At 45.1% G+C, this 20,162-nt stretch overlaps 1 protein-coding gene across 2 annotated transcripts in view; it reads right to left on the bottom strand.

Annotated features, from left to right (window-relative positions):
• Positions 1-20,162, bottom strand: part of DOCK1 (dedicator of cytokinesis 1) — a 484,546-nt gene that overhangs the window by 346,599 nt on the left and 117,785 nt on the right. For both annotated transcript variants that reach the window (XM_031460760.2, XM_064488534.1), the window contains exon 23: positions 15,120-15,228. In XM_031460760.2, coding sequence (XP_031316620.2) covers positions 15,120-15,228 — 109 coding nt within the window. The remainder of the gene's footprint in view (positions 1-15,119; positions 15,229-20,162) is intronic.

The following is a 20,162-nucleotide window of genomic DNA, read 5'->3' as shown; positions in this document are numbered from 1 at the left end:
AGACAATTTATGTTTCCAAAAAAAATTAATAACTTCAACTAAGAATCAGTCATTGTATCTAAAGGTTACACAGGCAGGAAAAAAAAATCTGCTTTATTCTAATAAGATATGCCTTGTAAAGCCTTTTCTTTCCTTTACCTCTTCACTAATTCAATGTACCATATTGAATGTATAGGATTTCCCAAATAATTCTACTTGAATTATAGAAGTGTCACATTCACAGTTCATGGAGAATAATACTGGTCAGCTTCTCATCAAAATTATTCTGCCTGACACAGGACTCTTAAGTTTACAGTGTCATGCATAAACTTAACACCTGACTCGACAGACCACAGGGAAAGCGAGGGGCTGAAAAATGGGAAATCAATGGCGGACCCTCCCTCACAGGACCACTCCGTCCCTGGGTAAATTCCTGAAAAAAACTCTCGATGTGAATTTCCCACTCGCCAACTCCCTGATTCCCCAAGGTTAACTACTTGAGTGCTTTTGACATTTGACATTAAAGTCCACGATTTCATCCATACACACACAAAAATAACATACCCCCCATGAAGTTCTGAAAAACAGCTTGAATGTAATTTTGTAATTATTGGATAGAAGTATCATGGAGCTGATGATTTTTTGAAGCTCAAGTACGAATTTCCCACCCCCTGCACTTGCTGATGCTAGAGCAGCAGCCGACTCGTTTCGAGATGAAATTCTTCCCGGACATATTTAAGGTCTGGGCTCCCCTCGGGCCTCAGCCTGGGCTACTTGGCATGCCGGCTGGAACACCAAGCCTAAATGAAGGTTTTAACTACCCTTTCCATCAACCCAGGGGACAGGTCCAGAGAACAGCTGCAGAACCCATTTCACAAAGTCACAGGCTTGCACTGGCTTCGGCCACACACGCAAACGTCACATCACCACCTCTCCGCACCCCCTCCTCCCTCCCCCACCCCCGCTAGCTGCTTTTAGCTCTCTCTCCCCTCTCCGCGGCAAGAAGCCTCTTCTTTTCGTTTCAACCTCCTTGAGTTGTTTCCCTTCAGGGATGGTCCCTCCTTCACAGGAAGCAGGTTAATGAGGGTTTTTCACAGGACAGTTTTGGCCTTGAAGAGCTAGACAGTCACTCCGTGCCCTCTAGGATTATAGACAGTAAGAAAAGACAGAGAAGATCGCTTTTCACCCCTGGGCACCGTTCCGACTATCTAACACCTTGCCCTCCACCCCAGGGACATGAATCAATTACCTTCCTTCTTTCTAAAGTGAACTTCAGTTGGGTTTGCCCGATGAGGTTTCCGTAGCTTTCTAGTAAGACCCGAAGTCAAGGCGCGTCGGTCCACTGGCGCTGTTCTCTGTCAACACTGAGTAGACTGTTCTGGGTTTTCTGCCTCGTCCTGTTAACTTTGGAATCGACTTGTCAATAGCAACACGGTAACTAGCTGGGATCTTGACCGGGATGGCACTGAATCTACAGGTCAAGCTGGGAAGACATGACGTCTTAACAGCATCTTGAGTCTCCTTACCATAAAATAGATTATCTTTCCATAGATTGAGCTCTTGTTTGAGGTTTGTGTAATCTGCAATCAAAAGAGGCCTCAATCCACAAAAACTTACAAATAAAAAGAACCTACAAAAACCTACATCGGGGGGAGGGTATAGCTCAGTGGTAGAGTAACCTGCTTAGCATTCATGAGGTCCTGGGTTCAATCCCCAGTGCCGCCATTAAAATAAGTAAATAAACCTAATTACCCCACCCCCCCCAAAAAAGCCCCAACCAAAGAAACAATCCTACATCATATGCACTTATAAGTAGCATTCTACAAGCAAGGTGCACATGAGCCTTTGCGGACCCTGTGTCTTCAATTCACTCGGGAGACCCCGGTTTCGACTGGTCAAGATGGCTTTGACCCTGTTTTAAACTCCCTCATCCTTCCTTGAACTAAATCTCTGAGGGGCTCCATGGGGCAGCGGCAATTTGAATATCCCAGAGAAGAGCCAGTGGATGTGGGATGTAAATGTTTCCACCAACGACTCTGCTATTAAAATGCACCGACTTTACACAATTCCGTTTTCCACCCCTCCCTTTTAAAGGCTTTCTGTTATCACTTTTCCCGGGCGCCATGGTGGCCCTGCAGGGATCGCTGGAGATAACATGCATCAAAAGGCTCTGATGAGGGAGAGCCCCGCACAAATATGAGGGATTAAGGTTAGCTCATGCCCCATAATCCACCTGCACAAAAGCAGCAGATAAGTTCTCTGCAAACCATACAGGAGTCTAGGTTTGGTACTTGCCTCCGCTGTATTATGTAATGTAACCAAGCACCCAGTAGCAACCAGAGCTAGATCTGCGCACACCCCTCCAGCCAACCAGCCGGCAGCACCGCTAAGCAGACGTCAGAGGAGGGGCGGAAACTGGACGCTGTCTGAAGAGAACAAAGAAACGAGAGCCCAGCCCTACACAATGGGGCTGTAGTCAGAAACGACAGGTGGATCTACCTGCAGAGGATGTCCAAACGCGAGACAAGAAGTAAAGAAGGGCATAGGAGCACCGTACGGCTGCCCAGGGAGCATGCTGCCCGTGATGCAGGGAGGCGGCGTTACTGACACAGTGGTCCCAGAAGGACAGAACTTTTTTTTTTTAAAGGCCTCATTTGAGGAAATTTAATGTTCAATTATCAGCACAGCAACTGATCTCAGGGTGACAAGCTTTTATCCTATAAAGGCAAGAGACATCAGATCCTCACCTCTCCCTCAGAACTCCGCACTCTCTCCCCTAACCCAGCAACCTCCTTCCTCCCAAAAAGTCTCTGCAGAAGCTGACTGGGCTAACTTTTACTGGAGAGTGGAAAGGAGAGAGAGCTTTTAAGCAGGGTCTCAGGAGAAGCCCACCCTCGATGTTTACTCATGCTACAATCTTCACCGGTCTCTTAAGATGCCTCCACCACGCAACTGCCTGAGCCAAAGACCTGGGAGGTGATGACCCCTCCCTTCCCCTTCCGCACCTCCCCCCTCAGACACCGCCACAGTCTGTTTGTTACATCAGCGAGTCCCTGCCTCCTCCAAACTCTTCACCAACACCGTAGCCCACTGTCTCAACCGGGAGCCATTTGGTCCCCACCCCCAAGCTCTGTAAACGTTTACAATGTCTGGACACACTTTTGGTTGTCACGCCAGGGAATGCATCGGGGTGTAGAGGGCAGGGATTCTGCTCGCCATCCTGTGGTGCACCAGACAGCCCCACGAGCGAGAATGATCTGCTGCAAATGTCAGTCGTGCTGAGGAGGAGAATGCTGCTGTGCCCCGGCCCCGCAGTCTCCCACCTGGATTCCACGACAGCCTCTCACCCCACGTGTCCTTTCTTGGCTGCTCCATGCCATTCTGCAGACAGCAAGCAGATGGCCCTTTGAAAAGCCGGCTCTGGCCTGACCACGCCCACTCCAGTGGGCTCCGAGCATCCTAAGCAGACCCACAGGGCTCTGCCCCACGCGTCCCGACCCGCCTCCCCACACTCTCCCCACACTCTCCCCACAGTCAGCGCCGTCTCACTGCCCACTCTATTCAACCTCAAACACTGATCTTAAGGTGAGTTCTCCAACGCACAAATACCCTCCTGCCCGCTGCTCCTACTTGTCACTTCCCCCACCTCGAGCTTTCTTTACCCAATTCCTCCTTGAGACATTCCTTGAACTCTGCAACTAGCCCTGACCCCCTGATACACCTTGTCATCCCATCCCTTACTCCCTTTAAAAGGACTTATGACAATCCAAAATTAGAGATTTATGTCTATGCTTTGCTTAAAATCATACAACTATATATTTAGGGGTATGGTTACTTGATTAATATCTGCCTCACTCACTTAAATGGGAACAGAGATCACATCTGTATCATAAGTGCCATGAACCCAGCACTTCACACAGTGCCCAGCACACAGAATGAATATATCAGTAAGTGAATTTCTAAAACAAATGAGTAAATAAATGAATGGTGAGGCACTAGACATAAAGCCATCCAGGAGACCTGCTCAATGTCACAGAATACTGAATAAGTCCTGACTGTGATGGATGAAGGAGAAAAGAGCCGATGGCACTTTGCCTGTTGGCAGGGAGAGGCAGCGGAGGCAGGGGGCATAGATGAGGGAGGGGAGCCAGGGGAGAGACCCCTGAAGGCCAAGGTCAGGGGTAAGGAGAAAGCAATCACTCCAGTTTCTAAACAGGGAAGCCACGAATTCGAAGGCGTGCCTTTCCACTAGTGAGCATCACCACAGCGGGCAGGACAGGCGAGGTGGCTCGCAAGTGCCTGGAATTCTGCAGTTCCACATTAAAGGCTTGTCCCCCGACACAGGTAGGAACATGAGGGCAATCAACATGGAGGAAGCCCGTCGCAAAATTTAAGGAACGATCAATGACACTAACTACTCCTCACTGAAATCATTCACTGCAGGCTTCAAATGCTACAAGCAAAACTCCTAGGATTCAACAGTGGAAAAATTAACACGATGAAGAATTATTTGATTAAGCAAATGAATGCACATCAGTTCAGGCGTTCTGAACTGGCATGAAGCCATTACAAGTACCATGATGACTACTTGTTAATAATGATAAAGAAAAAGGAGTAAAACGAATGGTATCTATGTTGTAACTATAAAAAATTCTCCCACACGTGCACCATAACTCAGGCAGGAAACCAACACAAACGGTGGGTTTGCTGAAGAAGAGTGAACAGGAATGGTTCTGATTTCTGCTAAGGCTGCATTTCTGCTGGTTCTGAAAAGTATTGTGCACGACAAATGGGGGCGGGGGGGAGGCAGAGAGCAAGTTTCTCCATCCAGACAGCTCCAGATCAGTCTGGCCATGTGGGTGGTATCTCAAGGGTCCAAGGGCAGCAGCCAAGAAAGCTGTGGAATTCCCGCCAAAGGAACATGGCCAGAAGAGAGATTCCAGAAATCCAACGCCGGGCAAATGCTCTCCAAATTATAAACTGGTGGGAGCTGGAAGCCCCCACTGTCGGGTGAGTTCAAATCACTCAGCCAGACTATGGAACTCTTTACAGAGTCTGGAAACCACAGACTGGAAAGCAGCGTTTAAGGGAAAAACAAAAAAAAAGGAAGCATGTTGAGACAAAAGTTTACTAAGAGAATGCCCTAAAATATTTTCTTCACCATTTTTTTCTGCTGGCTCTTTTTTGACATGAGTCATGACTTCACTTGCAAGTGTCTTATCATCTCTGTACAAGGAAATCTTGTGAAATCAGAATAGCCCAGAACATCGGGCAGCTAGGGGCTGGCAAACCAGGAGACGCCAACCCTAAGAAGCCTGCCACATTCCCACTCCTGCTGGGCCCTGGCCACTTCCAACACCTGCAGCATTTACTGGGCACCGATCAGAAATGAAAACTCCGGGCTAGAGTATAGCTCAGTGGTACAGTGCGCAGTTAGCAGGCACGAGGTCCTGGGTTCAGTCCCCAGTGCCTCCATTAAAATAAATACATAAATAAACCTAATGACTTCCCCCAGCCCTAGGAAAAAAAAATGAAAAACCTTGGGCTCCCTCCCCAGAATTAGAGAGTGGGAATCTGCATTTTAACAAGCCCTCCAGGTGACTCGTGTGCACACACCAAGCCTGAGAAGCGTGGGTCCCTTGGGCTATGGGTACCTGGCCCAAGGGCGGCACCCTCTCCAGCCCCTTTTCCAACCGCTGGCCTGGGTGCCACAGGTATCCTGAGTCTACGCTGGCCTCTACCATAGGTCGGATTTTATCCCAGAAAAAGCTGCATTCAATTCCTAACCCCCAGTACCTGTGAATGTGACCTTCTTTGGAAAATAGGGTCTTAGCAGATGTAATCAAGTTAACACAAGCTCATACTGCAGGAGAGAGGACCTGGAATTCCAGATGAGAGGTGTCCTTATAAAAAGAGAGACACACAAAGACACCGACACATATGGGAACACCCTATGAAGATGGAAATAGAGATTCGAGCGATGTATCAACAGGTCAACTAATGTCAGGGCCGCGGCAGGCAGTGAGAGAAGCCTGGAGGCAGAGAATGGGCCCTTGTGTTTGTGCCCCGCCCTCTCGATTCATATGCTGAAGCCCTACCCCCACCATGTGATGGTATTAACAGGGGGCTCTTTGGAAGGTGATTAGGATTAGACAGACTGGGGTCATAAGGTTGGGGCTCTCAGGATGGGATTGGTGTCCTTAGAAGGGTCACAAGAGCACTTGCTTCCTGTCTCTGCTCTCCGCCCCCTGAGGATGAAAGAAGTCAGCTGTCTGCGCCTGCGATGCGGAGGAAGGCACTGCCCCTGCTGGCACCCTGATCTTGGCCCTCCAGGCTCCGGACTGTGAGAAGGAAATTCCTGTCATTTATAAGCCACCCTGTCTACGATCTTCTGTGGCAGCAGCCCAAACTGACCAAGACAAACACCCAGAAGGAACTGTCAGAGAACAAATTTCTGCTTTTAGCTGCCACGTTCGCAGTGTGTACTTGAAGCTGCCCGAGGAGGCTAAGAGCACTTCCAGGCTTGGCTCGGCCCCCTCAGCCCTGGGCCCTGGGGCCTCCCTCTCTCCCCTGTGTGAGCAGAACTCTCCACAAGGCCCGCCGCTGATTCTCAGGCAGGTTGGGCCGTTCCCCTCGTGGCTGTCTTCTCCTGAGTTGCCAGACTTCAGCAGCCAAATATCGTGTTCCAAAAAGTCCTACCCTGAAACAGACAGCACGACCTGGAAGGTCGCCACCCAAGCCATCTCATCCTTGCCACGCAGATGATGACAGACTTGCAAGCAAAGCCCCGACTCACGTGCATCACACCCTTGGATCAATCAACACAGTCAACCACCCCCTCTAAAAATTAAACAACAAGGGAAATACTTTATTGTTTGCTCTTAGTCTATCCTCCTGGCTCAGATGCTCCCAATTTCTTTAAAATACACGCTGCTCTATGACAGTTCCCACGTTTCACTGGCTGACTTCCTCAGGGCCCAGAATCGTCTGAGCTAAGGGAGTTGGACTCCACAGAGCTCCTCTCTCCTTACCTGACTCAGCCACCCATCCTGCACCAACAGACGCCACGGTTACACCAGCAGGTGGCTTCTGAGGATCAAAGCCCCCCAGCCACACGACACCACCATGGAGTCACTCAGCCCCACAAAGTGTAGGAGGAAGTGGAATCACGGACAGAACCAGGACTCGAGTGAAAACCAAGGCCAGGCAATCGCGTGGAACAAAACAGCCCAGGTGAGAACGGGGCACGGATCCATCACACGGGGAGCCAGTCCTGACGGCTCTGCTCCTGACCTCTGCAGACCTTCAGAGCATCTGGGAATCTGACTGTGCCCAGCAAACCGGACAGAACAAGCTCTCTGCCACATCGAAAAGGGTCGACCGGGAAGGTAATTAAAGTACTTTACGGAAAGGAAACCTACAAGCAATCTAAGTGCCCAAACGTAGAAAAAGGGTTAACTAACTTCTGGTACAACCACGAGGTAATATAACCTTCAGAAATAAGTTTTTGAAAATACTAAAGGATGGAGGGAAACGCAGGTGGGAAAAAATGGTAAAGGTATATGTGTGTGTGTGTATATATATATATATATATATATATATATATATATATATATATAAATCCACATATATGTAAATATACGTACATAGACACCATACATCTGCATCTCACACAGCATCATAGATACATGACAGCGCTAACTAAGGAGAAAATGCAAACAATTATAAAGACAAAAACGCCACCAGTGTAACCCAGGGGACGTGTGATGACAAGGGAGCCTTATTTTCCTTAATTGACTTTTTGGTATTTTCCACTTTTCTAACAAGATCACATATTACTTTTAAAACTGAGCGCAAGGACACAGGAAAGCCCCGCTTTGTTTACGGGAACTGATAAGACTTCACATCCTTCTGGAAGTCCTGAATGCAGCGCCTGAAGGGGAAAACACAAGGGCCCAGGAGGCAGGGCCCCTGGGCAGGTCAAAAGGTACCTGTGAAACCTGATTTTCTCATGGCAAGGAAATCCTGTTATTTCTGACCCCTGTTTGTTGTCATCCTTAAAGCATTCAGATAGTTCTTCCAGGGGACAAAAATATGCTATACTCACAAATTTGTGAAAAGCAGCGTGGACTCCAGACGCTAGCTCAGAAATGAAAAAGCAGCAAAAACATCTGACAAGGAATTACTTTAGAAAAAGGCAAGGAAGTCGCGTTCATCTCAGGTCGGGGTATTATTTTTAAGGAAATGAAAAGCATGCTTCTTGGGGGGCAAAACTCGCCCAACAACTGTAGTTACTGGGCTGCAGTATGGCTTATTTCCCACGCAGTTCCTTCTGGAGAAGGCCAGGTGGAAATGGGACCATCAGTGCTTACAGAGGCAAGAGGCGGGGATGCCTGCCCCCAGGGGCAGCCCCCCGGAAGGCAGGCGAAGTCTCAGGCATCTGTGTGCCAACCTGAGCTCGGGTACCTCAAATTCAACTAATCTTCACCCCAGTCAAATCCACCTGCTGATAGGGACCGTCACTGAGGGCCAGGGACCTGTGGCTTGACCAGATGATGGAAGACACACAGAAAACTGAGAATATTTAATACTACACTAGACAGGAGAGACAGTAGAGGAAATCTAAGGAAAGGGAAAGAACAGTGTTTTTCAAATGTGGGCTGAGCTCCATCAGCCATTCAGGAAATAAATTCAGTGCCTGTCAAGCAGCAAATTTTTTTAGTAAAATGCATTAGTTCAGAATAGACTAAAGGATACCAGAATAGAATAGAACATGCCAGAGTACATCACGTGGAAAAAAGGGTAAAAACTTTCTCAGGAAATAAGATTTTTCAGCTTCATATACACAACACACACACACACACACACACACACACACACACCAAGACTATATTTCTTATTATGGGTCATGGTCAGCGTTTCCCCTGCAGAAAGTTCTGGAACTCTCTAGGCAGTTTGCAGGGTGGTCTCTTCCAGGTTCGTCCCACAGAGTTGTTAGTCAGATTTGTAGAACTGAGTGAAAATGTCAGTGCCTGTGTGGACTCTGATTGCAAAGCCCCAGATGCCCCAAATCTAGCACTGCAATCCACGAGTGATCAAGAAACAGAAGCCCCGTACAAAAACAGACATATGGACCAATGAGACAGAACAGAGAGCCCAGGAATGAACCCACAAACTTTTGGTCAACTAATCTTCGACAAAGGAGGCAAGAATATACAATGGAATAAAGACAGTCTCTTCAGCAAATGGTGTTGGGAAAACTAGACAGCAGCATGTAAAGCAATGAAGCTAGAACACTCCCTTACACCATACACAAAAATAAACTCCAAATGGATCAAAGACTTAAACATAAGACAAGATACAATAAACCTCCTAGAAGAAAATATAGGCAAAACATTATCTGACATTATACATCTCAGAAATGTTCTCCTAGAGCAGTCTACCCAAGCAATAGAAATAAAAGCAAGAATAAACAAATGGGACCTAATTAAACTTACAAGCTTCTGCACAGTAAAGGAAACCATAAACAAAACAAAATGACAACCTACGGAATGGGAGAAAATTTTTGCAAAAGATGAAACCGACAAAGGCTTGATCTCCAGAATATATAAGCAGCTCATACGACTTAACAAGAAACAAACAAACAACCCAATCCAAAAATGGGCAAAAGACCTAAACAAGCAATTCTCCAAGGAAGACATACAAATGATCAATAGGCACATGAAAAAATGCTCAATATCACTAATTATCAGAGAAATGCAAATCAAAACTACAATGAGGTATCACCTCACATCAGCCAGAATGGCCATCATTCAAAAGTCCACAAATGACAAATGCTGGAGAGGTTGTGGAGAAAAGGAAACCTCCTACACCGGTGGGAATGCAGTTTGGTGCAGCCACTGTGGAAAACAGTACGGAGATTCCTCAAAAGACTAGGAGTAGACTTACCATATAACCCAGGAATCCCGCTCCTGGGCATATACCCAGAAGGAACCCTTCTTCAAAATGACACCTGCACCCCAATGTTCATAGCAGCACTATTTACAATAGCCAAGACATGGAAATGGCCTAAATGTCCATTGACAGATGACTGGATAAAGAAGATGTGGTATATTTATACAATGGAATACTATTCAGCCATAAAAAAACAACAACATAATGCCATTTGCAGCAACATGGATGTCCCTGGAAAATGTCATTCTAAGTGAAGTAAGCCAGAAAGAGAAAGAAAAAAAATACCATATGAGATCGCTAATATGTGGAATCTAAAAAAAAAAAAAAAAAAAAAAAAGAACATGAATACAGAACAGAAACAGACTCATAGACATAGAATACAAACTTGTGGTTGCCAAGGGGGCAAGGGGTGGGCAGGGACAGACTGGGCGTTCGAAACTTGTAGATTCTGACAGGCATATGTAGAATAGATAAACAAGATTATACTGTGTAGCACAGGGAAATATATACAAGATCTTATGGTAGCTCACAGCGAAAAAGAATGTGACAATGAATATAAGTAAGTTCATGTATAACTGAAAAATTGTGCTCTACACTGGAAATTGACACAACATTGTAAACTGACTATAACTCAATTTAAAAAAATGTTTAAAAAAAAGACTACAGAATATTGTTTAAAGATTTAAATATGGTTTATAGTTTTGTCCTTAGAATATATGCCATCAGGGATAAAATAAATTGAAACTATGTTATGAAAAAAAAAAAAAGAAAGAAAGAAACAGAAGCACCTGTGGCCAACACAGCGGGGTCGTCACCGGGGTCTCGTCCTCCAAGAAGCTTTACAACCAGCCCCGTGAAACTGCCTTGACTCCCCTTCAGACATCCGCAATTTCTTCTAGTGTATCCCCAAAGTTTTTTAACTGCTTTATGCATAAACAGAGGACATGTCCACTTCGATGGGAAGCTCCCCAGGGAATGAAGTTTATGCCTTTACAGCCCCAGAGCATCTGATACAGAGCTGTTGTCCGTCCACATGGACGATGGCATGGTAGGGGCCCTGTTTCTGGTCCAACTCATCACTGGTGCCCAGCAACTCTCTCTAGGAAAGCTGGATGGAAAAGAAGGGCAACCTAGGCTTAAATCATCCCTCTACCTGGTCCTGTGGCCTTGGGCAAGTTCATTACTAACTTCATGTAGGATTACTGTCAGGATCATATAAGATGATAAACACAAAGCACTTAGAACAGCAAGTGATCGATGAGTATCAGCTGCTGCTATTCCAGTCCTTGGAGCTCGTGCTTCTTTCTATCAACCTTTGGAATTAATCCTTTGGGAGGCTTCCAAGCATCCCTCGGGGCACTCTCCGTGTGTCTCTAAGAATGAAAGGCTAGGAGAGTTGGCCTGATTGACCATGAAGATTTCTGAACGGCAGAACCTGGAATCTGACCCGTTTCTCCAGGCAGCTGGAGAACATCAGAGCAGCAGCAGAAGGCGACCATCACCAGCTGTGAGCTGCAGGGACACGCTGAGCTACAGTCAGGAAATGAGACGGGCAGGTGCAGCACTGAGGGTGTGGGTGTAAAGGCAGGTTCTGTCGTAACTGCGTCAGGAGTAACTGAGCACCTGAACAAGCACGGTGGCTAGAGAGCACGGTCAAGGTGAGCAGAGGAAAGAGAAGGCAATGGGAGAGAAAGACCACGTCTGGCCGGGAGATGCCGCATCTAAGTGCCCTGGATCGTACGTGCGGGAGAGGCAGACCGTGATCACATTGGGGGAGCAGAGAACAGACCCAGAGCACGCTGGCCAGAGGGACAAGGACCCGCTCACGGGGAGGAAGGAGCGAGAGAAGTGTGATGACAAAGAAGGATCCCCAGGGCACCTGCTGAAGGCTGAGGATGTCCGGGGATGGCTGTAGGCAAGTGAAGGGGGCAATCTGACGTGCAGACAGAAGATTCTAGACTGAGAGGAAAGGGTGAGGAATCGGGACCCAGAGGGAGGAGTAGGTGGGAGAGGCCTCAGGACAGACACAGAGAGAAAGTTAGTTTCAGGTAGCAGAACGGACTCCTCTTCTTCAGAGGGCAGTAAGAAAGGAGACTGATGCTGGACAGATCTCAGATGATCTTCTCGGTTCAGCAGACAGATCAGCATCATTTGCTAAAGGTGGGTGGCGTGGGTGCTGAGCCTCAAGCTCCAGAAGCTGCCAGAAATAGCTGCTAAGATAAATTCAACAAGAAATCTTTTTTTAAAAAGCCATTTTATAAAAAAAAAAAAAAAATAACATGGTACGGGTGCTGCAGAAAATGGTAATTCCTCAAAAACTTAAACATCTGACCCAGCAATTCCATGTCTGGGATGGACCTCAAAGAAGTGAAAGCAGGGCTGGGACAGTGAGCTATCTGTAAACTTACGTGCAGAGCAGCGTCGTTCACAAAAGTCAAGAGGTGTTAAAAGCCCGAGTATCCATCAACAGATGCAGCAAATAACAAAATTTGGTAAATATATACAATGGAATACAATTCTGCCTCAAAAAGGAAGGAAATTCTGGCACCTGCTACGACACAGACAAACTCCAAGGCTATTATGGTTAGTGAAATAAGCCAGTCAGAAGAAGAGAAATACTATATGACTCAACTTATATGAGGAACCTGGAGGAGTCAAATTCACAGAGACAGGAAGGAGCAGGGCGGGGTCGGGGCTGGGAGGGAGGCTGGGCAGTGACTGCGTGATGGGTACAGAGCTTCTGCTTGGGAAGATAAAGAGTCCTGGGGATGGATGGTGGTGCTGGCTTCCCATCAGTGTGAATGTCCTTAACACTGCAGAACTGTGCACTTAAAAATGGTTAAAGTGGCAAATTTCCACGTTATTTAATATAATAATAAAAATAATTTAAGGATTTGGCTGCAGCTCTGAGACTGAGGGGCATTAACTGAGGGGCAGCAAAGCAGCACAGAGGGGAGTCGGTCTCCAGAAACACACGGAGGCCCCAAAGCAAGATCAAGAAGTGGAGGCGCCCCGAGGGCACCAGGCAGAGGCGTGAAAGAAGGCACCAGCCACACATGGGCTGTGCTTTCCTCTCCCAGTTAACAAAACAAACAAACAAAAAAAAAAAACATTTACCCAAGTCTGCTCCCTTGTGTGTGTGCTCGCTTCAATTAAATGACTCTGGTAAAAATTCTGAGTCCAATGGAAGGCAGTGCTGTTGAAAATTAATTTTGATGCCATGGTTATCCTGCAGTTAGCTATGATCTGAAATCCCCCCGCCTCTCTCTTCATTGAGGCGTAAAATGCTGATGTGAAACCACAAGGTGGGTGTCGGTAGTGGCTTCTGTCCTGAGAAGGTGACTGCAGGGTGCACAGTGCAGCCATCCCCACCCCACAATCCCAGCAGCTCACCTGAACACCACCGAGAAGGCACAGAGCAGGCTGGCCCCACCCCTACTCACAAAGGACATCACGTCCACAGAGCATCTCCAAAATCAAAACAGCAAACCAGGGCCACCCTCAGGAAACAACGTTTAACCCCTAAGAAATGGCAGTCTTTGTCATGTCTCCCCTATGTAAGATGAGTCAGAGCTGTAATTCCATTTCAACGGAGCAAAACTTACAAAGTTAAAACAACACACAAACGGGGTCCCATGACAGGAATCCTTAAATTTCAGATGCTGAGAAAGTACCTATTGCGAAAGAGCAAAATAAAAAACTAGCAGCAAGGGAGGTGACATTTCAGATAGAACTCAGTCATCTGTCTTGCAGATGTAAGGTTTGCACCAACACACGGACGTCAATGAATTCACTTGGGTCTTATAATAAAACACCCACTGAAGGAAGGACTTCCAAGTCTGCAGTCACTAAACGCTTTGACATCAGGGAGGTGGGCAGACATAAGTCAAGCCCAACTCAATTTAATAACATAAGAAGTCTATTTAGACATCTAAAAGCACTTCTGGGCTTAAAACTTCCTGTCACTTATATCTATTCTTAGACTACCTGCGTCTGTTTTTCTGAAATGCCACAGGATTTGGTAGTAAATGTACTGAACACACTGCTAATTTTAACTTTCAAAAAAGGCAGTTGGAGGCAGTAAGAAATTGCCAAAATAATTAATCCAAAACTTTAAAATCCGCACCACATGGCTTTCTCTGGAAGTCACCAGAGACTTTACAAGAAATTAGCATAAAGACGGAGAAATGATGCTGGAGAATCCCACGGCCCTGCCGGACCTCAGAGATGGAAGACACCGCCCGGCTATTCCTGCGCAGTTACGCTGGTTCCCCTGTCACAGCCGCCGGCAGGCAAGTCTGAGCGCACGTGGATCTTTTCCCCGGACTGAAAAGCTGGGAGATTACTTTCCCAGTGCCTTTTTAAGACAATAGCCATAAAGATGTCTTCTGAAAGTATACATTAAAAGAACATTCAGAGAGGAACGTGAGAGTAGAGGCCGCTACCAGTCGTGGAGTGAGCGCTGCAGGTTGGTCATTTGGGAGGAGTCTTGTCCTTTGAAGGAATTAGCACGGGCAGCCTCTTCTGCACGCAGTCGGCCACATGGAAGTTTCCAGAACGGGGATGCTGGACAGTGCGCAGGTGCTGGGGCTGCTCCCCGGCCCTCCCCACGCCCTGCCTCCTCGCCTGGCCACACTGGCTGTGTCCCGGAGACCACTCACCCCACCTGAGACGCCGGCATCCTCCTCCCAAAGGCCCCTGGGTGAGAACAGGTCACGAGAGGTGGTGAGAAGAGCCGGAGCCGGGGACGCGGGTGCCGGGGACGCGGGTCCCTCGCCCGCTCTTCCGCACGAGACTCGCTGCAGGACGACGATGCGTCGCCGTGCGCTCAGGTCGGACCGACGCCTGGGGCACCTGCAGCCTCCGCCGCCCACGCCTGCTGGGACCCTGAGCCCCCCTGACAAGTGACCTGAAAACGCCATCCTCACCCACTTCCCCAGCTTTCCGAAAAGGAAACTGGGAACCTCTCCTCGCCGCGGAGCAAAACGATAACCCTGGCAGCATTTAAAGCAGCGACGCAGGACGCGAAAGAATCCCACGGCGGGCGGGTGACCGCGGTCACCGCAGAGCTGCTCGCGGGCCTTCGGCGCAAGTCCCGGCTCCGCAGGACGTGCGGCGCCCGTTCTCTCGGCCCGCGGGGCCCCCACATCTCACCCGCGGTCGGCGCTGCTGCCCGCCAGGCCTACCTTCACCCTGACGGTCTGGTCTGACACGCTGCTCATCATGTCGCTGATGGACCGGAACAGCTGCACCAGAGACTCCACGAAGTCAGCCTCTCCTTTGTTTTCATACAGCCTGCAAAGGAACACACGCATCAGCGGGCCTGGCGCGCAGCGCATCGCGGGTTCCGCTCCTGCATCCGCGGCCGAGAAAGGCGCCGCCTGGATGGCAGGGTAGAAATGTGAGGGGACGTCCTCAACAGCCACCCAGCACGCGAGGCGACTGGGAAATGAGATTAATCTGGACCACTCAGCTACGGAGATACGTCTTCACACGGAAGAAGTTGATTTTTAATCATCCTATTTGTTGCTTTTTGCATTGTAACAATACAACCTGAAAAATGCAGAAATGCAGAGTATGAGAGAGAAAGAGGAAAAAGAGGAGTAGGAGGGGAGACAGCAAGGAAGGATGGAGACATCCAGCTTTAATTAGACCCACAGAGATTACATCATTCATATTTTGGTGTAGATCCTGCCAGTATTTTTTAAACCCATAATGTCACGTAATTGACCATCACAAAGACAACTGACTAAATTTAACATGATCTTATAACCACTTACAAATGACATTATAATAGTAAACTCGAAATTACTTGATTTCAGAGTAATGATACTATAAAAAATGCTTCCATCACAGAAATGGTGGTTCCGGGAAAACATTCAAGAGGTGGAGCATAGTCAATAAATGGATACTAAGGAAGTTACACACTGGTTACATGTACGCAAATATGTGTTGCTCACTGTAAAAAAGTTTCATCTATATTTATTAGCAGTCACTTCAAGTTGCTGCGTTATGAAAAGCAGTATGTGTGCATTTTCTTTTTTTTCAAGTGAATATGTATTTAATTGGTTTTTACAACTTACTGTTCTATATGCATAGAGATGTACATATCATATTAACAAAACTGATGGAAATTTTCTTAACTTCACCAGTTCTTTTTTCCATTTTATATTGTTATTGAAAAACAAACACTGCAAATATTGCATGTAATACAAGTGCATTTTAAAATGCTACAACTCAGATGTTTTATTAATATGGACTAGTTTTCTGCCTAATTAGAAGTATACCATACATGAAAACTTGTGTGCAATGGAAAATTTTGTAAACTAAGTGATAATCAATCACCCTAGAGGTAATCTTATATTTAAATGAGTTCCATTGTAAAGCAACAAATTCTGCCTAAAATGGGAAACTGCAACCTAGCGCATCTGTTTTGTAAAGAGTTTTCCAAATAGGAGTTTGCATAAATTGAGTATCAAACAATCACAATGATGGGGTCATGAACTTCTGATTGCAGGTTACATGGAGCGAGGTTTGGCAGACTTGCGCAGATACTTGGGGAGCCTTAAAACATGCAGTCATCCATCCCTCTCCCCCACCCCCAGTATATTTGCCAATTCCAAAGGCTCCATACGGCAGGAGACTAAAAACCAAAATGAAAACATCTGCAAAGCAGAGTGGAGTTTTTATCAGTCTCCAGAGATAATGAACAGTGTTTGGAAAATGCCAGGGAGAGGGGCCCCTGACAACACAGCAGATGCTCAGCTGAAAACCCTGGGAAACCAGAGGAAAACCAGTTAAGACTGAGAACTGCCAAGGGTACACACAGCCTTGACTCAGAGCAGCCTCTGTATAGTCAGGGTTTAGCCCCACTTTCTCCGCGTAGAAGGGGAAAGAATGAATTACCTCTGGAAGAAGATCACACCAGTAGGAGCTTTGACAGTTTTACATACTCACAATACTACATTCAAACAAAATCACTAAAGACAGAAAAACACATGGGGCCAAATCAAAGCAGAAAAGAAGAAAACAGACACAGATCCACAGGTGATCAAGACATGGTAGTTAACCAGTAGTTCATCCTATAACAAGAATGTCAAAATAAATATAAGTATTATATTGTAAATAGAGGAAAAGGTGGAAAAAATAGAAAACTAGAAATCTAAAAAATAGAAATGGAGAAAATAGAAGATAAAATAAAAATTCTAGTAGAGAAATGAATCTATAAAAAACAATCAAATGAAAATTCTGAAACAGAAATATAATACCTAAAATTAAGAATTCATTATATGGGTTAAATTGAGATTAGACAGAATTAAAAAGAGAAGCAATGAAATGGAAGACAATCGACAGGAAAATAAACAGAAGCACAGAGACAGAAAACATAGAACAGTGTGTCAGAGACGCAGAGGGCACAAGGAAGAGAACTAATGTTCATGAAACTGAAGTTAGAAGAGGAGGTGAGACTACAAAACGACAAAAGCAACATTCAAATAGATAATGCCCAAGAATTTGCCAAAATTAATAAAGATATCAATCCTAAATTCAAGAAGCTCTGAGAATAAAATAATGCCATTTGCAGCAACATGGATGGACCTCGAGACTTTCATTCTAAGTGAAGGAAGACAGAGACAGAAAAATAGCATATGATACCACTCGTATATGGTATTAAAAAAGGGGGGAGGGGACTATGAACTCATCTATGAAACAGAAACAGACTTGCAAAGTTACTAAATAATCTTTTGGTTACCAGGGAAAGGGGGTGGGAGGGGATAAATTTGGGAGTTTGAGATTTACAAATGTTAGCCACTATATATAAAAACAGGTGGGTTTTTTTTTTTTAAGTTTATTCTGTATAGCACAGGGAACTATGTTCAATATCTTGTAATAACCTTTAATGAAAAAAATATGAGAAGAAATACATGTATGTATATGCATGACCGGACTATTGTGCTGTGCACCAGAGATAGATACAGTGTAACTGACTATACTTAAATATAAATTTTTTTTTAATTTTTAAAAAAAGAAGCTCTGAAAATCCAATGGAGGATAAATAAAAAACAAAGCATTCCTGTGCCATCCAGAGTAAAACTGCTAATAACCACAGAAAAAGAGGAAAATGGTAAAAGTAGCTAGGGAAAAAGTTTTAAAGATACTATTACCTTCAAAGGTGTAACACCCAGTCTGATAGCTGACTTCTCACCAGAAGTGATGGAAACCAAGAGAAAACAGAATCATATCAAGAAGAAGAAAATAACTGCCAGTCTAGAATTCTATATTAAATGAAAATATCCTTCAAAAACAAAGATAAAATAATGATTTTCATACAAACAAAACCTATAGCAGACTGTAACAAGAGAAATCCTACACGAAGTTCTCTGGGCTAAAGGAAAAATTATCCTCTAGAGAAATATAAAACTGAAAGAAAGATGGAAAAACAATGATAAATATGAAATGTATTGACTGAATCCTAACTATACAAAACAGTAACATCTTACGAAGTTTAAGATACATGTAGACTTGAAATGCATGCAATAACAACACACAGAAAAAGAGGAAGTACATGGGGCTAAAGTCTTCACCTTTCTTAACCACGTCTTGTATGACCAGGGAATGGTAAAAGTAATCATTTGAATTACTCTATAAGAAGTCAGATTCGAATGCTCTCATCTGCAGGATAATCATTAAAAAAAAAAAACAGGTAAAAGAATGTTAGCATGTTAAGAGAGGAGAAAATTGGAAGATAAAACGAAAATTTTGATTGGTAAAAAAGAATGAGAAATGGAGCAGTAAAGGGGAAACATACAGACAACACAGGTAAAAGAGAAAATTAATAGAAAAGTAGTAGAAATAAACCCAATATATTATTTAATTACATTATGTGTAAATTATATATACTCAAAAGGATTTTCAGACTGGATGAAATAAAAATAGAGCTCTACATTGTGTATAAGAGACATACCTTAAATACAAGGACGTATATAGTCTGAAAGAATGGGAAATGGCATTTCATGCAAATACTAACCAAAAGATAAAGGGAACCTTTTCATTATAAGGAGTAAATCCACAAAAAGAAGGTCACAGCACTAAAGCTGCATGCCCCCAATAACAAACACAGCTTAAAAATCCATAAGGTATAATTAATGGCTCTTTCTTATATTTAAATTTCTACCGAAAATTCCTCAAGAATGAAAACTGAATTATTAGTTTCTCAATCACCATGTTTAAAACATCGAAATGGTTAGTATTTTATAGCAATCCTGATGAAGCATCTTTCTTTCATGAAAGGGAAATCGCTAGAGTTTCAGTGTCTTGGTTTTATTAAATAAACCAAGAAGAATCACGTGTTTGACCCACCTTGAGGTGGAGGAAGGGATAAGAGGAAAACTCAAGAGGGATATCAGCAGATTAACAGACAAAACCTAGTCATCACACCTTGCTCTGTGTAAATGTTGTAACTGTTCACTGACAAGGGACAACTAGATCTTTGTCTATTAACTGCATTCTATTTTTGGAATCTGGGAAATGACAGCAAAATGACAGATCTGCAACAACTTACTCATGATCAATGACTAATTATTCACCAAGCTAACACCAGGTGACAGGCAGACACTCAACAAAGCACCAGAAAGACAGAAGAGGAACTCAGCAACAAGCAGCTTCAGTGACTGCATTTAGAAGGTCTGTGCAGAACGTGCCTGTTTCCTGGCTCTCCAGCTAATGTGATCCGCCCACACAGAAAACACAGACAACAAAACCAGTGGAGAAATGCCCCCGGCAGTCAGGAAACTTTCCATGGATTCCTCATGAACCAAATGTCTTTAGACCAGAGTTTTAAAACCGCTGTTCTCAATTCTAAACAAAATGAGCTTTCTAAACAAAACAAAAAGTATGGATTTGCATGGTGAGAGAGACAGTGGGGGCGGCAATGATAAGTTTCAGTATCTTCATCTCCAAAGTTCCACCTCTTCGTTCTTTGGGAGAATAATCGTTGTCAATTAGTGTGGAATTTTACAAAGCTACTACACTATATGAAAACAGAGTACATCAGTCTGAAAGGAGAAATATAAAAGACCTCAAAAGTTCATTCCACTTGTCAGTTCCAGCTATGAGTGCAATTGTGTTTCTCCCAAGGTAACAGACGTGTTGCAGGTAAGAAAATGAGAACCCGAGTTGGATTTATCCCCCACGTCTGAAAAACCACGCGCCAGAGCTGCTTAGTACTCGTC

The sequence above is a fragment of the Camelus dromedarius genome, chromosome 8 (assembly GCF_036321535.1).
Source record: "Camelus dromedarius isolate mCamDro1 chromosome 8, mCamDro1.pat, whole genome shotgun sequence".
Classification (NCBI taxonomy): domain Eukaryota; kingdom Metazoa; phylum Chordata; class Mammalia; order Artiodactyla; family Camelidae; genus Camelus; species Camelus dromedarius.
This window is presented reverse-complemented; position numbering and strand designations above follow the sequence as displayed.